General features: G+C 39.7%; 1 protein-coding gene across 4 annotated transcripts in view; it reads right to left on the bottom strand.

Moving 5' to 3' along the window:
- The window catches only part of ANKRD28 (ankyrin repeat domain 28), a 175,245-nt gene extending 148,471 nt beyond the window's left edge, over positions 1–26,774 (bottom strand). For all 4 annotated transcript variants that reach the window (XM_036851838.1, XM_036851841.1, XM_036851839.1 and 1 more), the window contains exon 1: positions 26,420–26,774. In XM_036851838.1, coding sequence (XP_036707733.1) covers positions 26,420–26,446 — 27 coding nt within the window. In that variant the 5' untranslated portion in view covers positions 26,447–26,774. The remainder of the gene's footprint in view (positions 1–26,419) is intronic.
- Between the last annotated feature and the right edge of the window lie 356 nt (positions 26,775–27,130).

Raw genomic sequence — 27,130 nt, 5'->3', positions numbered from 1 at the left:
CAGCTTATAAACAAAGTCTAAAACTCATCATCTCTAATCATCACCTGAAAATAATTCTACAGACATAGGTCTCAAGAGTCATTAACATCAGATCCAAACAGAATTATAGGGAAAAACATTGCAAATTCCGGAAAGACACGTAAGAACACTTAGATAATGAGTCAGCCCCACTGAACAACGTCCTGATACACAGGTACAATTTGAACCTAAGAGCACGCTTTCATCAACACTAATATTTCAGATGATTCTATCTCATATAAGTGTGCATGCATGTGCATTCACACACATTCATGAGAATTACATGGTGGTCCAAATGGACCCAGCTCTGCTTAAGAAGAATGTAGGCCCAAAGGTCCAGCAGGTCACCATTCCTATCACAAAGCACTGCAGTAAGACAGTAGGATCCTTATGAAAAGTACTACTATCAGACAACTACCAAAAATATGTTAAGCCCCGGAAGCCACTGTGTGTAGTTTTCCTTGCTTAAATATTGAGGTAATGCAACTTTTAGAACTGAACACTAGTTTCTTTCACAGTTGTCTGCTTATCAGCATAAACCACCTAAGAGAGACAGAACAGGACAGGAAAGGAGATGTATTCGCTCCACCTTCTGCTCTACTTGTGCTTACACACAGCTGCTTTTCAGTTTGTAATGCGAAGGTCACATCACCCTTCAGAAACTCCACATGTCTTTTTATTACACTTGCAAAAAGGAAAAATAATTTGTTTCTGTTAACTCGGAAGTAGACAAAAAATTCTCTAGTCTTTTGAGAATCATTTTTAGAGGCAAAGATAGAAGTATTATAACTTGGGCTGTTTGACTGATACAGCACTCTGTTCAGTGTTGTGATAGAGATATACTTTTTCTGGGCACTGGTATCACAACACAGTTCAATTAGTTATTAATATTGACCTACCATCATTTTTGTGTTTCTTCTCTTTTTAGTCCTTTATAGAATCATTTTTCCTCTTTTGTTCCTTCTCTGAACCTTTGCCCTGCCTTTGTCTTTTATTAGATGAAGTCAGATGCAACTAACTCTGATCTCTGACTTACATACATGACCTACTGCACAGATAATCACTCTCTAGTAGTTACATGAAATGGTCATGTTTTAGAGTTCAAACAGATCTAGGATTAGACCTGTGACCTTGAATAAAGTTAACTTCTCTGAGCCTGAATCTCCCTAACTTTAATAAGAACAATGCCACTTACCTCAAATTCATATAAAGTACTCAGTACACTTTAAGGACTCAATAAACATAAATCTCTTGCCCACCTTTCTCCTCCTTTCCTCCATCCGTCCCCCAGAGTAGCTGCTCTGTCTCTTGTGTTTAATGACAAAGACAAGAGAGGAAGTTAAAAAAAAATCTTTCTAGATCACATCAGGGTACCTCAGGTAGTAACCAAGAAGGGACAGAAAAGGGGATGAAGAGGCCAGGGCTCCAAACACTACTCAACCAGAAGGGCTCTGACTTTGTCACAAGATACTGGTACACACCACAGGCCACATTTGGTAAAATGGATCCAGTGGCTTTTAAAAAATGAATTCTGAAAAATCACCAGTGTTGACAATCCCACCTTTCCTCAGTACAAATAAATACACACAAAAATTGCACCTTCAAGAGCCACTGAGGTGACCACCTTCCTCAGTGGTTCTTTTCTTCCCTATCAGGGAGTTTGCCCAGCACACAGCCCCACAGCCATACCGCATCTCTCAAAAGTGACCAGTACTGTTCAAGGTCCAACCCTTTGAGCAAAAAAGGAATTATGTCAGATACTGGGGATGTCTCACATAGGAGAAGGGTAGAATAACTGAATCACAGCAAGGCAGGAAAGCAGCTGAGCATCAGGAACCACTGGAACCAGGGACTTACAGTGGGCATCACTCCTGTCAAAGCAGACCGGCTTCCTTCAAGGAATATGAACACAGACAGGTCTTACACACTACATCTTACTACACCCATCACCACAGAGGGATGAGTCTCCTTCCTGGTTTCACTTAAAAACACCCAGGGAATTCTGACTGGCCCGTGTGAAGGGAGGCTGGCAAGTGACCAAGTAGTGAGGACTCTGGGAAGTCCCATTAGAACTATGTGGTAAGGGACAGAGATGGACAGACCGAACCCCAAAATAAGGGGGCACTGTTCCCAAGAGACACAAACATGGTAGGCAGGCAACACAAGATAACTATTAGGGTGAGAGAGTAGAAAAAGCAGTTTTGGGAATTGAAGAGATCTCGGTTAAAATCCTTACTTGACCAGTTAACCAGAATAAACCTTGGGCAAGCTATTATCTCTGAATTAGCTTCCTCGTGTATAAAATGAGACTGAAGTAAGATTTAGAAAAAAAAAAATTCATAAAGTCCCTAGCAGAGTTCTAGTACATAATAGGCATCAAGATAAAAATGTTTTAATAGATCACTAATTCATTATATCTCACTTTTTCCACCAGTGAAGTTAGAAATAATCACATAAATGTTTACATACTCATATTAAGTGTTTATGAAAGTTCTTAGCATAAAACAGGCATTCTTCTGTCATTGAAAGTCATAGAATTTCAGGGGAATCAACCTGATGCCTGATTATTTCCAGGAAGAAGTATTCTACACCACCTCTAAACTAGCAGCTTGCTTTCACTGAGCTTAAATCACTTCCTATAGTTTCCATCCACTAGTTTCTTAGTGTGACATATGATAAAAGTCCATTCCTGCTTCCGCATGGTAGGCCTCCAGATATCTGAGGCAGCCATGATGCCTCCCACTCCCCTGCCCAGGTGAATTTTCCCAACTGCACATTCCTATTTGCCTCAGTCATCCACATCACATGATTTCAAGTGTATCTCCCATCTGAACAAGCACCTATATCCAGAAATGTGGTAAGCTGGGCATATGGAGTAAGTCAGAATTGAGGCCTCCTTGTCATTTCCCTTGCACCAACCACTACACTTCTTTGTGCCACATGTGCTGATAAAGCTAGCAAGCTGCACCCCTCAGCCCCTTCCATCAACAGTATTCTATTGGGATCAGTTTTGGGAAGGAAGGACAGGCTCTTAAAATTCTCCCTCTTCACTTTCCCTTTGTCTGATTCAGCTGATCACATCAGCCTACCAAGCTCAATCCTCTTAGTTCCTTAACCTGTCATCCAAAGTGCTCACTATCTCAGAGAGTCAACACTGATGTTCAGTGATATTTCTGGGTCTCTTCCTTCCAAATTATGGTAGGATTATACTTCCCTGCCCCACAAACACCCGGGCTGGGTGTGGTCACCCCGCTTTGATCAGTTAAAAGTGAGCTGAAGTGATGTGTGACGGAGGCTTTGAAGCCTGATATGCCATTCATCATGTTCCCTCTCTGGTACCACAAGTACAAGCAACATTCCAGAAGGCAGAAACTCCAGACTGGGTTCCTGCATGAGAACAACACAAAGCAGAGAACCCTGCTGACCTGAGAACAGACATGTGATATAAGCAATAAATAAATCTCTTTTACTTTTTCAGTCACTGAGATTTAGAGGTTATCACTACAGCAAAATCTAGCCCATCCCAGCTAACACACTATCCCTCCTGTATCTGTGCCATCTGCAAATGTGATGAGTAATCTGTAAATCTCCTGCAATTCACTGAAGATAGGAGGTTTCATGCACAAAAAGAAAAGTTAGGCTGTTTTGGTTTGTTCTCAATGAATTCAGGCTAATTCTTAATGTTTAGTACTTCATCTCTCCTGGAAACAAGTAATTCTTTAAATAATCTACTCTAGAATCTCACCTGAGAGCCACATCAAGCTCTACAATCTTCCTTGTTCCCCTTTCTAAAAAACGGAGTAATCTTTCCCTGTCTCAAGTCTTCAGATGCCTCTCTACTTAACTCCACCAGGCCTGAAAACATAAAAAGTTATTTAGAGAATTCATTTTCAAGTTCTTACAACCCAAAAATATAATTAATTTAAGTCAAGAACAAATACCTGCTATCTTTAATCATCTCTCTGGATTTCATTTCCCTCATTCTGTTCTTTAACCCAAAGACTGACCTTTACTGACCATGGCCAGTCAGAGGAATCTTTTCTTTCAGATGTAATATTCATGTCTTCTCACACTGGGCTAGGCTCACTATCCTGTGCCATTCACTCACTACTTAAAATTTATTCAACGTTTACCAAATATTTGCTATGTATCAGGCAACTGCTTGGTCTGCGACATGATATCTGCCTTCAAGGAATTTACAGTTAAAAATGTCAACTGAAGGGGCTTCCCTGGTGGCGCAGTGGTTAAGAGTCCGCCTGCCAATGCAGGGGACACGGGTTCGAGCCCTGGTCCGGGAAGATCCCACATGCCGCAGAGCGGCTAGGCCCGTGAGCCACACTGCTGAGCCTGCGCGTCTGGAGCCTGTGCTCCGCAACGAGAGAGGCTGCGACAGTGAGAGGCCCGCGCACTGCGATGAAGAGTGGCCCCCGCTCTCCGCAACTGGAGAAGGCCCTCGCACAGAAACGAAGACCCACCACAGCCTAAATAAATAAATTAATTAATTAATTTTAAAAAAAAATGTCAACTGAACACAAGAGAAGTGGATGGGAGCAACAACACAAGGAGTCTTGAATGCCTTACTTAAGTAGTAATAATACAGTGCCTAGGAACATAAACTTTGAAATTAGTCCTGGTCTCAATTTCTTCATCTATAAAACTGGGATAATTAACAGCAAAGAACTGTTCAAAGTATTAAATCAGACAACCCAAGTAATGGACTTAGCTATATTTAATGCTAATATTACCCTAAAGATAATGGTTAATAACTGAAAAAACTAACACACTGATATAACTGTCCATATTTTAGAAGTATTATGCTTTGGATCCAGTAGCAAGAACAGATTGAAGGATGAGTCTAAAGTCCGTAAAGACAGTTAAAAGGCTGTTGCAGTAATCAATGATTCAAGTAGACAGAAAGAATGAGAAAAAAATCACCAAAGCGGTTTAGTCCTGACTCTGATAATAACTGTATAATCTTGTACAAGTTAACGTCCTCTCCAGGCCTCAGTCCTCTCATCTTAAGAGTTGACCTAAATGATTAAAGTTTATTTCCAGAGTACCACCTGTTTTTAACGATTTTACATTTTATATATCTCTAATGTCGGTTACAGGCATCTCTTATACAAATATCTATAACAACAAAAACCAAAACTCCAAAGAATAATTAAATGCTAACAACTACCTTCAAAAGCAAGCAGAAAAAAACAAAAAGCATGCACAATGTCAAGGACTAGAAGAAAACTGCATCTGTGATTAGGCTTTCTGAGATAGCAAAAAACAAAAACAAACAAACAAAAACCTATTATAAATCTAGAAGCTGTGAGTTAAATTTTCTTTGCAATGCAGACTATCTTTATCACTTAAGTTCCCCAGTTTCCATGGAATAGCATGAAAAACTTTCAAGATACATTTTCCATAGTAAAGCCTCAGATAAACAGATTTCTAGATCATCTAATACCATTTCCTATTTTATCTCTCCATCTATTAAAACTAACAGGCAAGAAAAAGAAAAGATATCCAAACTGAAAAGGAAGAAGTAAAATTACCTTTGTTCACAAACAACATAATCTTATATGTAGAAAACCCTAAAGAGTCCACAAACCAAAAGAATATTAAAACTAATAAATGAATTCAGCAAAGTTGCAGAATACAGAAGGAACACACAAAAATCAGGGTTTTTTAATACACTAACAAACTGAAAAGGGAATTAAGAAGACAATTCCATTTACAACAGCATTAAGAATGAAATACCTGGGAACAAACTTAACCAAGGAGGCAAAAGACTTGTATGCTGAAAACTATAAAACACTGCTAAAAGAAATTAAAGAAGAAACAAAGAAATGGAAAGATATGGATTGGAAGACTTAATATTGTTAAAATGTCCATACTACACACAGTAATCTACAGATTCAATATAATCCCTATCAAAATCCCAAAAATGTCTTTTTACAGATTAAAAATCCATCCTAAAATTCATACGGAATCTCAAGGAACTCTGAATAGCCAAAACAATCTTGAAAAAAAAAAAGAACAGACTTGGAGGTTTCACATTTCCTTACTTTAAAACTTACTACAGGGACTTCCCTGGTGGTGCAATGGTTAAGAATCCACCTGCCAACACAGGGGACATGGGTTCAAGCCCTGGTCCGGGAAGATCCCACATGCTGTGGAGCAACTAAACCCATGCACCACAACTACTGAGCCTGAGCTCTAGAGCTTGTGTGCCACAATTACTGAGCCCACATGCTGCAACTACCGAAGCCTACGGCCAGTGCTCCACAACAAGAGAAGCCCACGCACCAAAATGAAGAGTAGCCCCTGCTCACCACAACTAGAGAAAGCCCGCATGCAACAATGAAGACCCCATGCAGCGAAAAACAAATAAATTAAGAAAAAAACAGGGCTTCCCTGGTGGCGCAGTGGTTAAGAATCCGCCCGCCAATGCAGGAGACACGGGTTCAAGCCCTGGTCTAGGAAGATCCCACATGCCACAGAGCAACTAAGCCCGTGCGCCACAACTACTGAGCCTGTGCTCTAGAGCCCACGAGCCACAACTACTGAGTCTGTGAGCCACAACTACTGAAGCCCGCGCGGCTAGAGCCCGTGCTCCGCAACAAGAGAAGCCACCACAATGAGAAGCCTGTGCACCACAATGAAGCGTAGCCCCTGCTCGCCGCATCCAGAGAAAAGCCTGCGTGCAGCAACAAAGACACAACACAGCCAAAAATAAAATAAATAAAATTAAAAAAAAAAAAGAAAAAAAAAACTTACTATAAAGCTACAATAATCGAAACAGTGTGGAGCTGCCATAAAGACAAACATATAGACCAATGAAACAGAACAAAGCCCAGAAATACACCCTCACATATATATGGTCCACAGATTTCAACAAGGGTCCCAAGACCATTCAATAGGAGAAAGGACAGTCTTTTCAACAAATGGTTTTGGAAAAACTGGATATCCACATGCAAAAAAATGAAGTTGGACCCTTACCTTACACCATATACAAAAATCAGCTCAAAATGGATGAAAGACCTAAACACAAGAGCTAAAATTATAAAACTATTAGAAGAAAATGGGAAAAGCTTCATGACACTGAATTTAACAATGATTTCTTGGACATGACACCAAAAGCACAGGCAACAAAAGAAAAAGTAGATAAACTGAACTTAATAAAAACTAAAAGCATTTGTGCATGAAAGGACACTATAAATGCAGTGAAACGGTAACCTACAGTATGGGAGAAAATATTTGGAAATCATGTGTCTGATGAAGGATTAATATCCAGAATAGATAAAGAACTACAAACCAGTAACAAATGAAAACAACCCAATTAAAAAATGGACATTTCCCCAAAGAAATACAAATGGCAATAAGCACATGAAAAGATGCTTAATATCGTTAATCACTGAGAAAATACAAATCAAAACTGCAAAATAGGGCTTCCCTGGTGGCGCAGTGGTTGAGAATCAGCCTGCCAATGCAGGGGACACGGATTCGAGCCCTGGTCTGGGAAGACCCCACATGCCGTGGAGCGACTAGGCCCGTGAGTCACAACTGCTGAGCCTGCGCGTCTGGAGCCTGTGCCCCGCAACAAGAGAGGCCACGATAGTGAGAGGCCCGCGCACCGTGACGAAGAGTGGCCCCCACTTGCCGCAACTATAGAAAGCCCTCGCACAGAAACGAAGACCCAACACAGCCATAAAAATAAATAAATAAATAAATATTTTTTTTTTAAAAAACTGCAAAATAACACTTAACACATATCAGAATGGCTATTATAAAGAAAACAAAAAAACAGGTAGAAAATAACAAATGTTGGTGAGGTGCAGAGAAATTGAAACTCTTATGTGTTGTTGGTGAGAATGTAAAATGGTACAGTCGTCAATGCACAATTACAATATGGCATTTCCTCAAAAAATTAAACACAGAATTACCATATGATCCAGCAATTCCACGTCTGGGGATATATCCAAACAAACTGAAAGTAGGGTCTCAAACAGGTACGTACATACCCATGTTCACAGCACCATTACTCACAAGAGCCTAATGGACACTTAGAAAGCAATCCAACTGTCTGTGGATGGATTAATGAATTTTTAAAATGTGGCATATACATACAATGGAATGTTATTCAGCCTTAAAAAAGATATTCTGCCACATGCTACAACATGGATGAAACCTGAAGACATTATGCTAAGTAAAATAAGTCAATCACAAAAGGACAAATATTGTATGATCCACTTACAGGAAGCAGAATGATGCCTGGTGTTTGTAAGAGGTTGGGGGATAAACGGTATAGGGAGTTAATGTTTAATACATACAGAGTTTCAACGTGTGAAGATAAAAAAAGTTCTGGAGATGGGTGGTGGTGATGGTCGCACAACAATGTGAATGTATTTAGTGTCACTGAATCGCACACCTTAAAATGATTAAAATGATAAATTTTATGTATGTTAATTTTACCATAATGAAAAATGAATAGAAACATAACTTTTTGCTTTTATATAAATGAATAGGAGTTTAGAGTAATATATATTTTTGTTTGATTAATTTTAGAATGAGAAATTTTTTTTAACACCAGTGGTAAAATAGTATTCTGATGAATTCTATCATACACAAAAAAACATTTATGAAGACCTATGCCCCTAAATATATCATGTTATTGTTCAGATAGAATAGGAATATGTTTAAATTATTTGATCTAAAAAAAAATTTAACATGGAATTTTAAAAGGTAACTGTATCTACTTACACATTTCAAAAAAAGTACATTGGTGATTAGGAAAAAAATCTTTTTCAAGGCAAGTTTTTAAAGATAGAAAACTTCCTCACATTTAACTAGTGAAAATTAAGTATACAAGTATTAATGTTAAAGTATTATCTGTATTAGAATTTGAGAAAAAACAAATTGTGGTCTTTCCTAACAATCTAGTTCCTAATCCCCACTATGAAATGACTATGGGTCACTTCAAAGGATTACGAGCCTCCTAGGGATTAAAATGCTACACAGAAAAATAACATTTACAAAATCAGGTTAACCAAAATATTAATATCTAGGGGGAAAAGATCACTGTCTTTAAGTTTTTAACTCAACTCTTGACAAGTTTTTCTCCCTGATTTCTTCTGGATCTTCCACATCTTTGCACACCACGCAACACTTATTCATTGACTCCAAAGATACTGTTTAGGTCACAAGCCAAACTTACCCTTTACAAAGGCTTAACTAAGACCAGGCCTCTAATAAATCAGGGTAATGCTAATTATTTTATATAGATAAGAAAATATCTATGGAAAGTCTCTTTTCCTCTAAATCACTTTCAGTATGGTTCTCCTAAATGTTGCCTTAAACATAGTAACCTACCAACAATTCACTCAAACCTACTGAGCTTATTTCAGTGTTTAAGGAAACAGAAAGCCTATTATTTCTTATGGTTAGATAAAGCTCTAGTGTGTGTGTTTAAAAATTAAAATGCTCCTAACATATCCCCTTTTTTACGGGGATGCAGTCTCTTATACTTAAGGTGTTTGCTAAACCTATTCATAATTTTTCTCTAAGACTCTCATAAAATGACACTTTTTCCACAATCATTTGTCTATTGTAACCTTTCCAAAATAATTTACCACTTCCTGTGATTCTTTTTGTCATTCTCCCAGATATAATTCTCCACTCATCTACAAATAATGCTTTTGTAGCCCCATGAACTCAAAATTTAACCTTTGAAAATTCTGCTATACATTTTACACATTAAAAACATACTCAGGTCAAAATAAAAAGCCAGAACTTTCTATCAAAGCCCAAGGAATTTAAATCTTCTAGTCTATGGAAGCCTAAACCAACAAGAGACACAAACATAGGTTCAACAGTGTCTGAGGAACCAATCTCAGGACACCATCTGTTCAAAAAAATTTTGGCCTCAGGACCCCTTCACACCTTTAAATTATTGAGGAACTCAAAGAGTTTTGTTTATGGGGGTTATTTATAGTTGGTGCATTATTCAAAATTAAAAGTGAAAAATTGTTTATATACTTTCAATATTTCAAGCTTCACAGCTTCTTCACCAGGAGATTTCATCTCAAAAAACCACTTTCTCTGCTCACCCATAAATAGTAAGTAACTCATCTGTTAAAAGTTTTATCATGAGATTACAGCAATTCAGCCACATCTTCAGGCTCCACGTCTAATTCTCGTTCTCTTGCTGTTTCCACCACATCTGCAGTTGTTTCCTCTACTGAAGTCTTGAACCCCTCAAAGTCATCCATGAGGGTTGAAACCAACTTCTTCCAAACTTCTATGTTGATATTTTGACCTCTTCCCCTGAATCATGAATGTTCTTAACGTCATCTAGAATGGTGAATCCTTTTCAGAAGGTTTTCAATTGACTTTGCTCACAGGCATCAGAGGAATCACTATCTATGGCATCTATATCCTTACAAAATGTATTTCTTAAATAATAAGACTTGAAAGTCAAAATTATTCCTTGAGCTGCAGAATGGATGTTGTGTTAGCAAGTATGGAAACAACATGAATCTCACTGTATTGATACATTTCCCTCAGAGCGCTTGGGTGACTAGATGCATTGTCAATGAGCAGTCATCTTGAATCTTTTCTTCTGAGGAACAGGTCTCAACAGTGGGCTTAAAATATTCAGTAAGCCATGTTTTAAACAGATGTGCTGACATCCAGGTTTTGTTGTTCCATTTACGGAGAACAGGCAGAGTAGAGAGCATAATTCTTAAGGGCCCCAGGATTTTCAGAATCCAAGCACTGGTTTCAACTTAGTCACCAGCTGCATTAGCCCCTAACAAGAGTCAGCCTATCCTTTGAGGCTCTGAAGCCAGGCGCTGACTTCTCATCTGCAGCTATGAAGTCCTAGATGGCATCTTCTTCCAACTGAATGCTGCTCACCTACATCAAAACTCTATTGTTTAGTGTAGCTTCCTTCATTACCTTAGCTAAATCTTCTAGATAATTTGTGGCAACTTCTACGTGAGGACTCACTGCTTCACCTTGCACTTTCATGTTATGGAGATGGCTTCTTGCCTTAAACCTCATGAACCAACCTCTGCTAAGCTTCAAACTTTTCTTCTGCAGCTTCCTCACCTCTCTCAGCCTTCACAGAATTTTAGGGCCTTGCTCTGGATTAGACTTTGGTTTAAGGCAATGTGGTGGCTGGTTTGCTCTTCCATCCAGACCACTAAAACTTTCTCTATGTCAAGAAGTACAAACTACTATAAATAAAATAAATAAACTACAGGATATATTGTACAACGCAGGGACTATAACCAATATGTTATAATTACTGTAAAATAGAGTATAACCTTTAAAAATTGTGAATCACTATGCTGATTGAAACTTATACTGTATATCAACTATACCTCAATTTAAAAAACAAAACTTTCTCCATATGAGCAATAAGCCTGTTTTGCTTTCTTATCATTTGTGTGTTCACTGGAGTAGCACTTTTAATTTCCTTCAAGAACTTTTCCTTTGCATTCATTCACAACTTGGCTAATTGTTTCAAAGGGCCTAGCTTTCAGCCTATCTGGGCTGTTGACATGCCTTCCTCACTAAGCTTAATCATTTCTAGCTTTTGACTTAAAGTGAGAGTTGTGTGACTCTTCATTTCAACAAGTACTTAGAGACCATTAGTAGGGCTATTTATTAATTGGCCTAATTTCAGTATTGTTGTGTCTCAGGGAATAAGGAGGCCAGAGGAGAGGGAGAGAGAGCAGTCGGAACACACACATTTATGGATTAAGTTCACCGTCTGATACGGGCACGGTTCATGGCACCCCAAAACAGTTACAGTAACATCAAAGATCACTGATGACAGATAACCATCACAAATAAAATAATGAAAAAGTTTGAAATATTGCAAGAATTACCAAAATGTGACTCAGAGACACCAAGTGAACAAATGCTGTTGGAAAAATAGCGCCAACATACTTGCCTGACACAGGGTTGCCACAAACCTTCAAGGTGCAGAAAACAGAATATATGCGAAGCGCAGTAAAGCAAAGAAAAGCACAATAAAACAAGGTCTTCCTGTACATATATACAGGTTTCTCTACACAGACATCCAGTTTTGCCCAGGGCCAAAAACGGGTATGTGTGCATGCGCGAGCACACACAGACACACACACAGGCTCCATGCATTCATAACTGCCAAACTCAACATTAACTACTAATGTTTTCTCCAAGCGGCTTGTTTAAAAAGCAGGGTTTCTCAACCTCTGCAATACTGACACTGTAGAGCAGGTGGTTCTTTGTTGGGGGTGGATGTCTTCTTGTTCACTGTAGGATGTTTAGCACCACCCCGGCCTCTATCCAATAGATGCCAGTAGTATCCTTTCCCCCTCCCCAGTTATGACAATCAAAAATGTCCCCAGTCATTAGAGAAATCCCATCCCCCACCACTGAAAATCACTGTTTTGGAGAAGTCATCTAGGAAGCCTGACCTTGCCTTTTGTTGTTGTTGTTAAAAATGGGGGGTGGGGGGTAATAAATTCCATTCTAGCTCTTTCTTCTCACCACTCCTAGATTTAATTATCTGATGGTGGAAAGCAACTGTCCATTCTGAGTCTTATCTGCAAGCAATACTTGGAAAACAATACTGAATTAAACTCTTCTTTCTAGGGAACTCAGTCAGGTTTTCCCAATTTCAAGAGTGGAGAAAGCCTCTAGTAATGATCTTTTAGTAAGGATACATATATATATATATATATATATATATATATATCTTCTGTACCTTATGCACATTACTGCATGTCAGAGAAGGAAAATAGGCCAGTGTTTCTCAGCCTTGGGAGTGCATATCAAAATAACCTGAGATGTTTTTTAAAAAAAATGTAGGTATCAGGGTCCTGTCTCAGATACACCTAATCAGAATTCTTTACTCATCCAGCAATTATCTGAATGTTCACTATATGCAAAGCATTATTGTAGGTGATGGGGATACAGCAGTAAATAACAGACACGGTCCCTGCCCTCTTAGAGTTCACATTCCAGTAGTGGGAGACAGACCATAAATATAGTCATATAAAGAGAATTATTTCAGATAGAACCACAGGGAAATAAAACAGTGTAATGGAACCAATTTCCTGCATTCTCACCAATATCAGTAGATAGTAACAAAGTATTGAATGCGGTAGGTGAAAATGTTTCTTTTGCATTTTAGTATTCAGGAAGCCTATGATATAAATTACATGCCTAAATTTCTTGTTACGTGTTTAGTACTGGGCAAAACTGTGGCCCTTACTCTTTGGGAAATTATAAGCTCAAGACTAAATAGGTAAATTCTCTCACAGCTTCAATTCTAACTTCCATGAGTTCAATGAAAACACTACGTCAAACTTTTGAAAATGGTTCAGTTTAATGATTTTATAAATGCGGGGGAAAGATCCTGCACTCCTAAACGCAAACGCAGGCAATAACAGAGAATAGTCCAAAAAAAGGTTGCCTCCTGCAGAAGTCATTCAAAGGAAAAAAACATCCACTGACAAGTTGACAGTCACAAGGATTGTTCACAACAAAATCTGGCAAGACTGAGGGAGGGGACTTCTCTTCCTCTCATTTTATACTTCTGTGAAAAACTGGTACCAAAAACCTGGAATAAGTAAGTTTTCTGCTCTTCAATTTTTCCTAAGAAGCAAAAACAAACAAACAAAAGGAACAAAAACCCCCCAAAAACAACAATCAAAACAAAGACCTCTTATATATCCTCTCTATGGTTAAAAAAAAGTTGTGAGTATGAAGAAAAGGGAACCCTCTTAACACTGTTGGTAGGAATGTAAATTGGTACAGCCACTATGGAGAACAGTATGGAGAGTCCTTAGAAAACTAAAACTAGTGTTGCCATATGATCCAGCAATCCTACTCCTGGGCATATATCTGGAGAAAACTATAATTCAAAGAGATACATGCACCCCTATGTTCATAGCAGCACTATTTCCATCAACAGATGAATGGGTAAAGAAGGTGTGGAATATTAAGTCATAAAAAAGAATGAAATAATGCCATTTGCATCAACATGGATGGACCAAGAGATTAACACACTAAGTGAAGTTAAGTCAGAAAGAGAAAGACAAATACCATATGATATCACTTATATGTGGAATCTAAAATATGATACAAACGAACTTATTTACGAAACAGACTCAGACATAGAAAACAAACTTATGGATGCCAACTATTACATGTATAGAATGGATAAACAAGGACCTACTGTATACCACAGGGAACTATATTCAATATCCTGTGATAAACCGTAATGAAAAAGAATATTAAAAAAATGTATATATAGGTGTAACTGAATCACTCTCTGATATTAACAGAACATTGTAAATCAACACTACGTCAATAAAATAAATTAAAAAAACAAACAAGAAAACAAACTTATGGTTACCAAAGGGGAAAGGAGGTGGGGGAGGGACAAATCAAGAGTTTGGGATTAACAGATACACACTACTATATATAAAATAGATAAACCACAAGGTCCTACTGTATAGCACAGGGAACTATACTCAATATCCTGTGATAAACCATAATGGAAAAGAATATATATATATATATCACTTTGCTGTATACCAGAAACTAACACATTGTAAATCAACTGTACTTCAAAAATAAATACAGTTTTGAGTATCAAATAAGAAAAAGATCAAACACTTCTGTCACATCAAAACTACTAAAAGGTACCACTTATACATACCCAGCCTTTAAGAATCAGAAAAAATGTTCAGATGCCAGAAGATGTTTATCTAACGTTTCAATACACACTCCATTCCACACACACACACAGCAGCAACCTGTTCATTCTCTAACAGTGGTTCTCAAATGGATGCTTCACAAACTTCACAGTCTGCTCCCATGGTTCCCACTCCACAAACTGTGTGTAACTCTGTCACAAATTTGTAAATATTTTATGCCTGCAAGGAAGTAGCTACTTTTAGTAGCTACTAAAAGTCTCAAATTTAAAAGAACTGAAAAGACAAAGAATTTAAATAATATTCCCCAATCACAATGGAATTAAATTAGAAAAAAACCAAAAAATTTGGGAAATCCACAAATGTTTGGATATTAAACAAGACACTTCTAAAGAACACTTGGGTCAAGCACAAAATCACAAGGGAACTTTTTAGTTAGAATGTATTTTGAACTGACTGAAAACAAAACCAAAACATATCAAAACTTATAGGATAGTTAACACAGTATTATTTAAAAGGAAATTTATAGCTGTACACACCGATATCAGAAAAGAAAGACCTCAAGTAAGCTTCCAGCTTAAGCAATCAGAAAAAAGCAAACTAAATCCAAAGTAAGCAGAAGGAAAGAAATTATGTTAGAGAAAAAAATCAATACCATAGAAAAGATAAAAATAGGGGGAAAAAAATCAATAAAACCAAAAGTTGGTTCTTTGAAAAGACCAATAAAACTGACAAACCTTTAACTAGACTGAGGAAAAAAATAATGAAGACAAATTACTAAAATCAGGAATAAAAAGGGGTACATCACCACCGACCTTAGAGAAATTAAAAGGATTATGAGGGAATATTTTAACAAGTTTATGCCAACAAATTAGATCTCTTAGATAAAATGAAAAAATTCCCTGAAAGACAAAAATTACCAAAACTGACTCAAGAGGAAATAGAAAATCTGAAGAGACCTATAACAAGTGAAGAAACAGAACTACTAATTTAAAAGTTTATCACGAAGAAAAGGCCTGGCCCACACAGCTTCACTGGTGAATTCTAGCAAACATTTAAAGAAGAAATACTACAAATCCTTCACAAACTCTTCTAGAAGAGAGCAGAGAACGCTTCCCAGTTCATTCTATGAGACCAACATTACCCTCATACCAAAGAAAAAGACATCACAAGAAGAGAGAGAGAAAATATTAGCAAGCCAAACCCAGCAACACACAAAAGGGATTACATTGCTTGGCTGTTCTTAAAACATTAAACAGAAGCTTACCATACAATTCAGCAACTCATACGAATCTTCCCAAGCGAAATTAAAATACACATCTACACAAATTGAAGATTTGTGGCAACCCTGCATGGTCAAATGATGGTTCACATTTTTTAGCAATAATATAAGTATTTTTTAATTAAGGTATGTACATTGTTTTTTTTTAAGACATAATGCTGTTGCACACTTAATACACTACAGTACAGTGTAAACACAACTTTTACATGCACTGGGAAACCAAACAATTCACATGACTTGTTTTATTGCAATATTCGCTTTACTGCGGTGGTCTGGAACCAAACCTGCAATATCTCTGAGGTATACCTGTAAATTAGTGGTTGCCTAAGGTTAAGAGAAAGGAGGGGAGGTTAGGAGTAATGGGAGTAACTGCTCATTGGCACAGGGCTTCTTTTTGAGGTGATAAATATTCCAAAATTAGATTGTGGTTGATAGTTGCACAACCCTGTGAGTTTACTAAAAACAAAACAAAAAAACACATTGAATTATACATTATTTAAATTATACATTATTAAATTATTTTAATGTATAGCTTTTGTGAATTATATCTCAAAAAAGATGTTAAAAACAAACTCCAGCCCAGATTTAGTTTCTTTGCCCAAGGTGGGCAAAGAAAGTGGAAGAGCAAAGTCCCAAGCCAAAGTATTTCAATACAATAATGGCTGCCATTTATCAAGTGCCAATTATGTGCCAGGGGTTTTACACACTCATTTAATTCAACAATTCAGCAAGCTAGACACAACTACCTCCCTTTTCTAGGCAAGGAAACAGAAACTTAAGTGAAATAACTTGCCCAAGGTCACAGAGGGAATAAATAAATGAGCCAGAATTAAAAGTATATGTTCCAGCATTCCAGACATTTAATTAAGACTATCATAATTATTTTCCATATACATGAATGACATCTACTAATATTTACTTAACCTTTTCTTTAAGTCATTTGCTTCTTTTGCCCAACAAAGCCACAGGAAAGAATGAAGGCATAACCTGAGAGGGTAATACTGGGGCTACAGACAGGAGTAGAAAAGGTAGAGGATAAGAATGTAAGACTGACATTAACAGCGCCAATGGGAGGAACTGTGGGTAAAGTGCCCACTGAGAGTCAAGGCCTGCTGAGAAGACGGCACAGCCTGAGAAGGGGTGGGAACGGAAAGGAAGGACAAATTCCAAAAGGCAGCAGACCGAGATGAAGGGGAAGAGACTGAGGTGTGTGTAAGTTAGGAACTGAGGGTGGCATAGGATTTAAGAAAGGAGGCTGAGGTGGAAAAACAGAGATGAAAGCTGAAAGATGAGTAGGGATGGTTAATACGAAAGGGTACAATGAAGTGAGCTGGGAAACCCCCAAACAGGCCAGAGGAAAGTGAGACTGAAGCAGAACACCAGGCTACGGTCTTGAGTAGACTAGAAGCAAGGAAATGTGGGTCAACACCTGGAAGTCCAAGTAGACCAGTCACCCCCGTAAAATCTCAAGAAACACACCAGTAGGAAAAGCTGTCCCACACTTCAGAAAACACTACCCTAGCCAATACTGCTCGAATCAGGACGTCAAGACTTCTCAAGAGGTCAGTTTGTGGCCAAATTGAACTTAACCAACTAGGTGAAATAGGTTCCAACACAGCAAAGCTCAGCTTCATTGTGGGTGAAAAGACGGGACAACCAACGATGAAAGAAGTTATGGTCAGACAAAAGGAATTCCAAGTTCAAAACTGTGTCTCCAAGACTTTGAGGAAACTAGAAAGTGAGCAGGTAAGGAGTTCTTTTGACTATAATAGAATCTAGAGTCATAGGTAGGTGGAACATTGCTAGTAAGGAAAGAAAATACACACAGGTTGATTAGCAACATTTTAAAAGCAATAATTCAATAGCCAAAACACAGAAGGTTCTAAACCAGTAATACATCAGAACATACAAAATAATCCATGTATTGCTGATCATTTGTAATAGTTAAGCAGTCAAGTCAGTATATCTAAATTTATGTGAAAATGATATATAGAAATTCAGCTTTATGATAAAAGATTAAAAATAAGTTATTTTATTAAGAGGCTATTTAAAATAATTCACAGTTTCTTTAAAATAGCAAGGTGGATTAACCATTACTTAACATATACACAATCTTCCAAAACATTTCTATAATACACCTGTATTGTCTTTTCATTTACAACTCCTGACTAGTTTCTAAGTTGGGAAATACTCCTACCACGTTCCCTCTGTTGTCCCCGCTACAGTATCAAATGAGAATGTCTGCAAGGTTACAGCCCCCAGCCCTCGTCTACTGAAGTCTCTCGATTCCAGACCTCTCTATTTGAATCATTCAACTAACAGACATGCTGGTTTCTAACTACCTGCCTATACCTTGGATTAGGCTACTTACTGGCTCTGTGTGACTAATACTATACCTGCTGTTCCGATCTGTTCAGCCGGCTTCAACTCCACTGCCCACCCTTCATGCTGCAGTTTGCTTTTACATCCCTTAAAAGCCAGCTGTTCTTAACTCTGAAGTCCAACTAACTCCATTTCTCCAGGATGTGAATGTCACTTGCTTTACTGTTTATAAAGTTCTCCCAGGGACACTATTCTCACTCTTGGCATGACCCAGTCTGGCACTCTTGGAACTATACACCGCCTAGCATATAAGCTTTCAAAAAGTGGGGGAAACCTCTCACCATTCAGAGAACTATCCAACATAGATGCCTTTTGTTTACCCATCTACATACACATCCACACCACACACATACATAAAATCTTTCAAAGTCCTGTTTGAATTATCTGATTTTATCCTAATTAATTTAGACCAATAAAAATACAATACTAAAGGGGCTTCCCTGGTGGCGCAGTGGTTGAGAATCTGCCTGCCAATGCAGGGGACACAGGTTCGAGCCCTGGTCTGGGAAGATTCCACATGCCGCGCAGCAACTAGGCCCGTGAGCCACAACTACTGAGCCTGCGTGTCTGGAGCCTGTGCTCCGCAACAAGAGAGGCCGCGATAGTGAGAGGTCCGCGCACTGCGATGAAGAGCGGCCCCCACTTGCCGCAACTAGAGAAGGCCCTCGCACAGAAACGAAGACCCAACACAGCCAAAAATAAAATATAACTAATTAATTTTTTAAAAATGCAATACTAAAGATAGCTAAGTAGGTCCTTTCTGACTTTCATCATTTTTAATCCGAGAGTTCCCTCAAAAGGAAAAGAGAGGACTTCCCTGGTGGCGCAGTGGTTAAGAATCCGCCTGCCAATGCAGAGGACGCGGGTTCGAGCCCTGGTCCGGGAAGATCCCACATGCCGTGGAGCATCTAAGCCTGTGCGCCACAACTACTGAGCCTGCGCTCTAGAGCCCTTAAGCCACAACTACTGGAGCCCACGTGCCGCAACTACTGAAGCCCGTGCGCCTAGAGCCTGTGCTCCGCAACAAGAGAAGCCACTGCAATGAGAAGCCCGCGCACCGCAACGAAGAGTAGCCCCCGCTCACCACAACTAGAGAAAGCCAGCACATAGCAACAAAGACCCAATGAAGCCAAAAATAAATAATTTATTTTTTTTTTAAAATGTAGTGTTCAACTGTAATAACTTGCATTCTAGGCTTCCAGAACAAGCATTTGTGTCAGAAACAACTGCTTCCTAATTTCCCTTTTTAAATATCTTGTCCTGTGCTGCATGCTTTAATATTATCTGTGACCTTAAATCCGCAAGAGTAGAAAAGACATACCTTTAACTTTATAACAAATCAAAGATGAAACCATCACCAATTAAGAATCTGAACTTAAATTTACTGCGCAAAAGTGAACTTTAGCTGTGGGAGTAGTAATTCTATCTAGACTTTGCTTTGTATGACAACCAGTATACACAAAGAATCCTGGCAACTTTTCTTAAAATCAGTATCACATAAGGAAGGTAGATGAATCCCTTAATAGTATAACGAAGAACTGGGGCTAGGGACAGGAGTAGAAATCAAACCTAAAGTACTTGAGAACTTTAATCATCGTGTACAATATACTGTAACACTTTAAAACATTATTGGTTTAAATAACTGGAGATTTCATTAATTTTCATTTTAAATTAGAAGTATTACTCAGTGATTGGCTTGATTGAACTGCCCATAGGATACATTATCCAGAACAAAAAGGCTTAATCCTAAACTATTTTCTCCAGGCACAGAACATTTTCCAGGGGCATCTCAGTCTAGCCCAGGTATATGAATTTTACATTAGACTAGAAAAATGAAAAGGAAATAAAATGCCGAAAAACCTAATACAACCCAAACCTAACCACTTGGATTATCTGGTTTTTTTTCACTACCATAATCAATGTTCAATTGCATTTTAATGTGTGATTGACCCTAGTGGGACTATGCAACAAAAAAATTATCAATTGTTATATGAATATAAGACATAATTGTACACATAAGTGAGTCATTATTACGGCTATAAGGATCCTTTAAAGATGTACTCATTTCCATTCAAACTTTGGCTTAGTAATTAATATACTCAGGTAATGCTAAATTAAAAGTTTTTACATATGTTCTGAATTACAGCAGTAGCCACCTAACCAGTCTTGGGTGTCCCTATTTGTCTTTTATAATCTACTCTTCTAAAACCTGTAATGTAGCGGTTATTTAACTTTGGGGTGTCATGGGCCCCTCAGAAGATCTAATAAAACTATGAACCCTCTTGAGAAAAGTACATATATGCACATTCGCCCTGAAGCTCTTCACAGCCTAGCTTAGACTTCCCATCACCTACCGATCCGTCCAAACTTCTTAACCTTGTATGCCAAGTACTTCATAATGTAGTCACTGTTAATTCAACTAATCTACCTCCAGTCCTTTCCAACTACACTCACCAATCGGGTCTATCTCCTAACTATCCCAACAGAAATATACCATCCTCTTTTTCTGGCTTGCTTTCTGGGTTCCCTCTTGTTGCTTTCCTGCCCAAATGTTTGCTCTCAACAAACCCTTTCTGTGGACCTAAAATACCTCCCTTGCCATGAGGGTTTCCCTCTGCCTACAATCAGATCATCTGATCCTTTCTGAATTTGAAATCATGTTATCTCCATCTCTTATGGAGCACTCCATGTTCTACACTGTATTATACAAAGTATTCAAAAAACAAAAAGTCAAGAAACATAGAACACACTTATTTCTGAATTATATATTAGTTACATTTCCAAAGAATATGCTCCATGTTTTTCCTCAACTTCTATAAACCTTTTCATGTGAAGTATCTCAGACGCTGTGCATTTATTTATGCATGTCTTCGCTCATTTTCTAGCCAATAAGATTCTTAGGGGAAGAGATGGTAGCTACTGCACCCTGTGTCCCCCACAATCTCCAACACAAAGCAAGGAGATACTCGATATGGAATACTTGAGCATATGGGCATCAGTGTTTTTCAGGCATTTCATACATTCTGTATCCCCAATTATAAGATTTTTCAAGGATCATCTAGTTTTTTTCCTACTGAAAAGTCAAATAATGCTCTACCCTTAGTGAATGCTTGACAAGTGAGAACTTACTATCTGAAACAGTGATTTATTCTCATCTATACAATATCTACTCGTTGATATGCCAACTTTGTTCAAAAAAAAAAAAACTAAAAAAACAAACCTTCAATATATCAAGAATTCTTACCTAATGACCATTAACCCAGGAGGGAACACAAAGATGGCTCCTACACAAAAATAATCCAAATGTGAAAACTATTATCCTTTAGTACTACTGCAAACAAAGTTTAACTTGAGTTATAAAACCAACTCAGAAAACAGAAACAAACAACATCCAGACTATACATATGCACACTACCAGAGGCAATAAAACAGCACAAAAGTATAGAAACTTTTTTTTTAGAAAGTCTTAAACATGATATAAAAGTTTCTAATTGATTCATGCTAGAAGTATTATGCCAAGTGAAACAAGTCAGACATAAAAAGCCACATATTGTATGATTTCATTTATATGAAATATAACAGGCAAATTCATAGAGATAGAAAGTAGATTAGTGACTGCCAGGAGGTAGGAGGAGGGGAGAACAAGGAGTGACTGCTAATGGCTTTTTTAAAGACTTTTTCTTTTTATTTTTAAATTTATTCTTGGCTGCGTTGGGTCTTCGTTGCTGTGCGCGGGCTTCTCATTGAGGTGGCTTCTCTTGTTGTGGAGCATGGGCTCTAGAGCGCAGGCTCAGTAGTTGTGGCGCACAGGCTTAGTTCCTCTATGGCATGTGGGATCTTCCCGGACCAGGGCTCGAACCCGGGTCCCTTGCATTGACAGGTGGATTCTTAACCACTGCGCCACCAGGAAAGTCCGGCTAATGGCTTTCTGGAGTGATGGAAATGTTCTGGAATTAGATAGTGGTAATGGTTGTACAATTTTGTGAATATACTAACAACTACTGAACATTTTAAAAGGGTGAATTTCATGGTATGCAAATTATATCTCAATTTTTTTTTAAGTTTATGACGATTTTGGCTATTTTATCTCAGAGAAAACTGTTTTTTAATAGGAATCTAATTTTATAATAGTTTGTTTCCTCAAGCTGATCTAAACTAGTGGTTATAAACTGGTCCCCCTTTTTAAAACCACGGTTTTAAATTTTTCTCAGTGTTGTCTACCAACTTGCCAACACTTATAAATAGAAATTTTTCATAAGAATCTGTATTTCTGGCTTCCTACAAAAAACTGGAGTTCTAAAAATACTAGGCACACCTGCACAGAAACAATGGCCTGGGGCTGAGCAGCAGCTAACATACCTGCTATTTGCCATGATCTCCATCACTCCCTATTGTGTCCTAGATACTGAAGCCAAGTATCAGCTGCCATTTAGCTCCCCAGTTGTGAGTTTGTTACCCCTGAACCAAACAAAGACCATCTACCTTTCTTATTAGGGTATACTATGAATCACTGCTGATAAAATGTAAGCCTGTAATTGGTCTAAGGGTACAAATTTCCAGCTATAAAATGAGTAGATCTGGGGATCTAATGCACAGCATGGTGACTATAATTAACAATGCTCTATTATATATACATAATTGAAAGCTGCTAAGAGAAGTAGATCTTAAATGTTATCTACACACACATACACACACACATGAATGGTAATTACATGAGGGGATGGAAGTGTTAACTAACTTATTGTGGTAAGCATTTCACAATATATACATGTATAAAATCAAAGCCGTACACCTTAAACTTACATATGTTATATATTAATAATATCTCAATAAAGCCGGAAAATAAATTTTAAATGTAACCATGTATGATTACATTTTCAGTAACTGCAAAGAGAAAAAACCTGACAGTGACACCTGTTGAATAAAACCCTGCAACTGTTACAGATTCGTGCTGTTATAAACACTTTTATGTGGGGGGAAAAAATCCAGGGACATTTCCTACAAACAGGAAACAAATTCTTTTCATTTCATTTACAATTGAAAGTTATTTTCACCTACTAATAGAAAATAGCACAGTAGTAACTTCTTACCCCCATATTGGTGTTGGCACAAAATGAGGGAAAGCTGCCTTACTCATTGTCATTGATTGGATATGAAAACAAACTGCTTTATTTACTCACTGATTTTATGTTTAAACCATCTAGAACCCCCCTGATGCTTATGTGCACAAAGAAAAACAACCCCTACCCACGTTTGGCTTCTACGTAATAGACTGTATTTAAAAAGATGGAAAAAAGCAAAATACAGGGTGTACATGGAAATAACATAGAAAAGTAGATTCTACTACCTCCTAGCTCGTGTAAATGAGGACTGAGCTAAAAGTTATGTCAACTACCTTTCAGCTTTAAAATTCTGTGTACTTAAACAGATCTCCTCCTTTCCTCCAAATAAAATAATTCGTCTAGCTGAACTGCCTGTCCTGTAGATGGGAAAGGTTAAAATAGTATTTGCATTCCATTTCATTTGTACCATCGCTTTTAACAGCTAATAAAATATCAACACATAAGACGACTTCTAAAAGCAGCTATTCCCTTCCAGGCAAAAACAAACTCATTTCTACATGTCTTCCAAAAGAAAGACCAAATGAGCCAATTACTTAGTAGTTTATTAGAGGTAAACCCCAAGGTTCTTCCCCCCGCCTCTGAGCCATGCCACTTCATTAACTTGCCCAAATACCTTCAAGTTTACAGGTGACATTTTACATATCATCTTTACCACCGAGTATTAATAGATATTATATAAAACTGGAGTAGCATCACAATTGTTTCACAACTGCAATTCCTAAATACACAAATGAAAAGGTGCAATTGGATTCTATGTCCAACTGAAAATACAATCCTGTTTCTGTTTAAACCTGATGGTGAATGAAATGAGATGCTCTCCCAAAAGTTCACCAAATTTCTAACACACATAATCCAAATAACTTTCTTCAAAAGTGTAAGACTAGAAACAAAACAAAAATTGTTACCTCAACTATAAGTTATGGAACCACAAGGTGCCATTAGATTGGTAAAGATTAGTGGAGACCCTAGATCTTGAGTTACACACCATTAAGAGTATAACGTGCGTTAACTGTACAGGAATTGGTTTATGCTTTACCTGTTATTCTTTAATAGTGCTGCCCGACAGAACTTTCTGATGATACAGATGCTCCACACCTGTACTGTCCAATATTATAATCAAGAGCCACGCAGGGCTACGGAGCACCTGAAATGTGGCTAGCAGGAATGAAGAACTGAATTTATTTTATTTAAAATTAAAGTTAATTTAGGGACTTCCCTGGTGGTGCAGTGGTTAAGAATCCACCTGCCAATGCAGGGGACACGGGTTCGAGCCCTGGTCCGGGAAGATCCCACATGCCAAGGAGCAACTCAGCCTGTGCACAACTACTGAGCCTGCGCTCTAGAGCCTGAGAGCCACAACTACTGAAGCCCGCGCACCTAGAGCCCGTGCTCCGCAGCAAAAAAAGCCACTGCAGGGCTTCCCTGGTGGCGCAGTGGTTGGGAGTCTGCCTGCCAATGCAGGGGACACGGGTTCGAGCCCTGGTCTGGGAGGATCCCACATGCCGCGGAGCGGCTGGGCCCGTGAGCCACAATTGCTGAGCCTGCGCGTCTGGAGCCTGTGCTCCGCAACAAGAGAGGCCGCGATAGTGAGAGGCCCGCGCACCGCGATGAAGAGTGGTCCCCACTTGCCGCAACTGGAGAAAGCCCTCGCACAGAAACGAAGGCTCAACACAGTCATAAATAAATAAATAAATAAATAAAAGAACGTGAATTTCAAAAAAAAAAAGCCACTGCAAAGACCCAATGCAACCAAAAATAAATAAATAAATAATAAAATTAAAGTTAATTTAAATTTAAGTTGCCACATGTGGCTAGTGGCTATCATACTGGACAATGCAATTCCACAATTTGAAATACAAAGTATAAGCTTGACTAAACACTAGAGTTTTTCAAAGTATCATGTCCTGATGATGTTAACACCAACTAAAAACTTCCTGATACAAATGATACACAAGTTCAGCCATCAGCCTAAACAGAAAAGTCACTTATGAAATGACACTACTTAGATTCAGAATTTAAGGTACAATATTCACTAAGAGACAATATTGAAAAATATATCTCAAGTTTTTCCCCCACTGTTTTTCAAAAGGGGAGCTCACTTTCGGAATAGTTTCCCAATACGTGCAATTACCTTCCCTTCAAATCTGTTCACTATCTTCTGTTCAGAAAAACAAATGGCAAAGATAAATTTTCAGCACTAAGAAGTCTACTGTGACTCGGTATATTTCACACGTTAATTTCCCTTTGATTCAGATGTTTGGAAACCTCTGCATCGCCTGAAAGCCTTGTTACCCATCGTTCCACGTTTTCAGGTGTACAAGTCATTCTGATACAGTTGCGATTTCGTTCCTGGACACAAAATATTTCCTCAATCCAAGAGTCATGACATTTTACCGCACTTCAGGTATTCTTGTATCAGCTCTTCCTGAGTCAAGAAAAGTAACCAAGATGGTGCACAAGATGTCAGAAGAAAACAAGTGCGGGAACTTGCACGTTGAATAACTACTCCCTGAGCAAAATCTCCTTTGACCCAGAGAGTCGGCCTCGAACTACCCGGCGACGCCAACAAGTCAGCAAGGTCGTGACCCTCGGTCACGGCCGCCGGCAGCGCCCCGCCTGGCTGCGGGAAGCCACCTGTTAGGCCCCGGCCTCACCTGGAGAGGAGGCACGGACCCGGACACGGGCGCCCGGCGCGAGCGCGGACCCGCCCCTCCGGCGGCGATGGACGGAGGCGGCACGTGGGCTCCCCCGGCCGGGCTGCGCTGACAGGCGGGCCGCCGCGACCCCCGAGGCGCCCCCGCCTCCCTCGCACCGCCCCGCCGAGCGGGCGCCCAGCGGCCCACACCGCCGGCCCCCCCTTCCTCCCGCCTTCCCTCCCACCCCCGGGCCTGCCGCCCCTCGCCTACCTGGTCGCGGAGTTTGAGAAACGCCATGGCGGTCGGCGCCGCCCGGCCACCGCTCCCGCCCCAGGAGCCTCGCCTGCGCCCGGAGCCGGCGGGTCGGCTGCAGTGAGCTGAGGAGTCCGCGGGCAGGGGGCGGCGCCGCCTCCCCGCCGCCCTCCGCAGCCGAGAGGTGAGGAACTGGAGGATCCCACCTCCTCCTCGAGGACTCCCCGCCCTCCTCCTTCCTTTCTTCCTTTTTCCCTCCGCTGTCTCCGCAGCCGCTGCCGCCTCACGCCCCCTTCCCGAGACAGCCGGGCAGCCCCCGCGGCCGCGCCGCTCCAGCCCGCGGCAGCCGCGGCATCCAAACTCCACTCCACAATATTACCACCACCGCCCGCCGCGATTGGCGGCCGCGCGGGGGAGAGGCCAGAGTAAGACGAGCGCCCATTGGCCACGCCGCCGCGCTCGCTCGGGCCCCGCCTCCCGGATGGGCAAGGGCGGGGGAGGAAGCGGTGAGGGTGGGCGCGGAGCCGGGCGCGCTGGGCGGGGGCGAGTAAGGGAGCGGAGCCGGGGGAGGGGCGGCCAGGTGCCCTGGGCGCGCGCCCTGGGCGAGGTGGGAGGAGCCCGGGCTTGAGGTGCGGGTCCCGGGAAGGGGGGGTTAACTGCCCGGGGCTCGCATGTGGAGGGAGCGGGCAGAACGCTCCCCAAAGCCTGAGGAGACTGCAGGGACTGGGT

Source organism: Balaenoptera musculus, chromosome 4, assembly GCF_009873245.2.
Source record: "Balaenoptera musculus isolate JJ_BM4_2016_0621 chromosome 4, mBalMus1.pri.v3, whole genome shotgun sequence".
Taxonomy (NCBI): Eukaryota; Metazoa; Chordata; class Mammalia; order Artiodactyla; family Balaenopteridae; genus Balaenoptera; species Balaenoptera musculus.
Note: the sequence above shows the minus strand (reverse complement) of the source record. Positions and strands in the feature narration are given on the sequence as shown.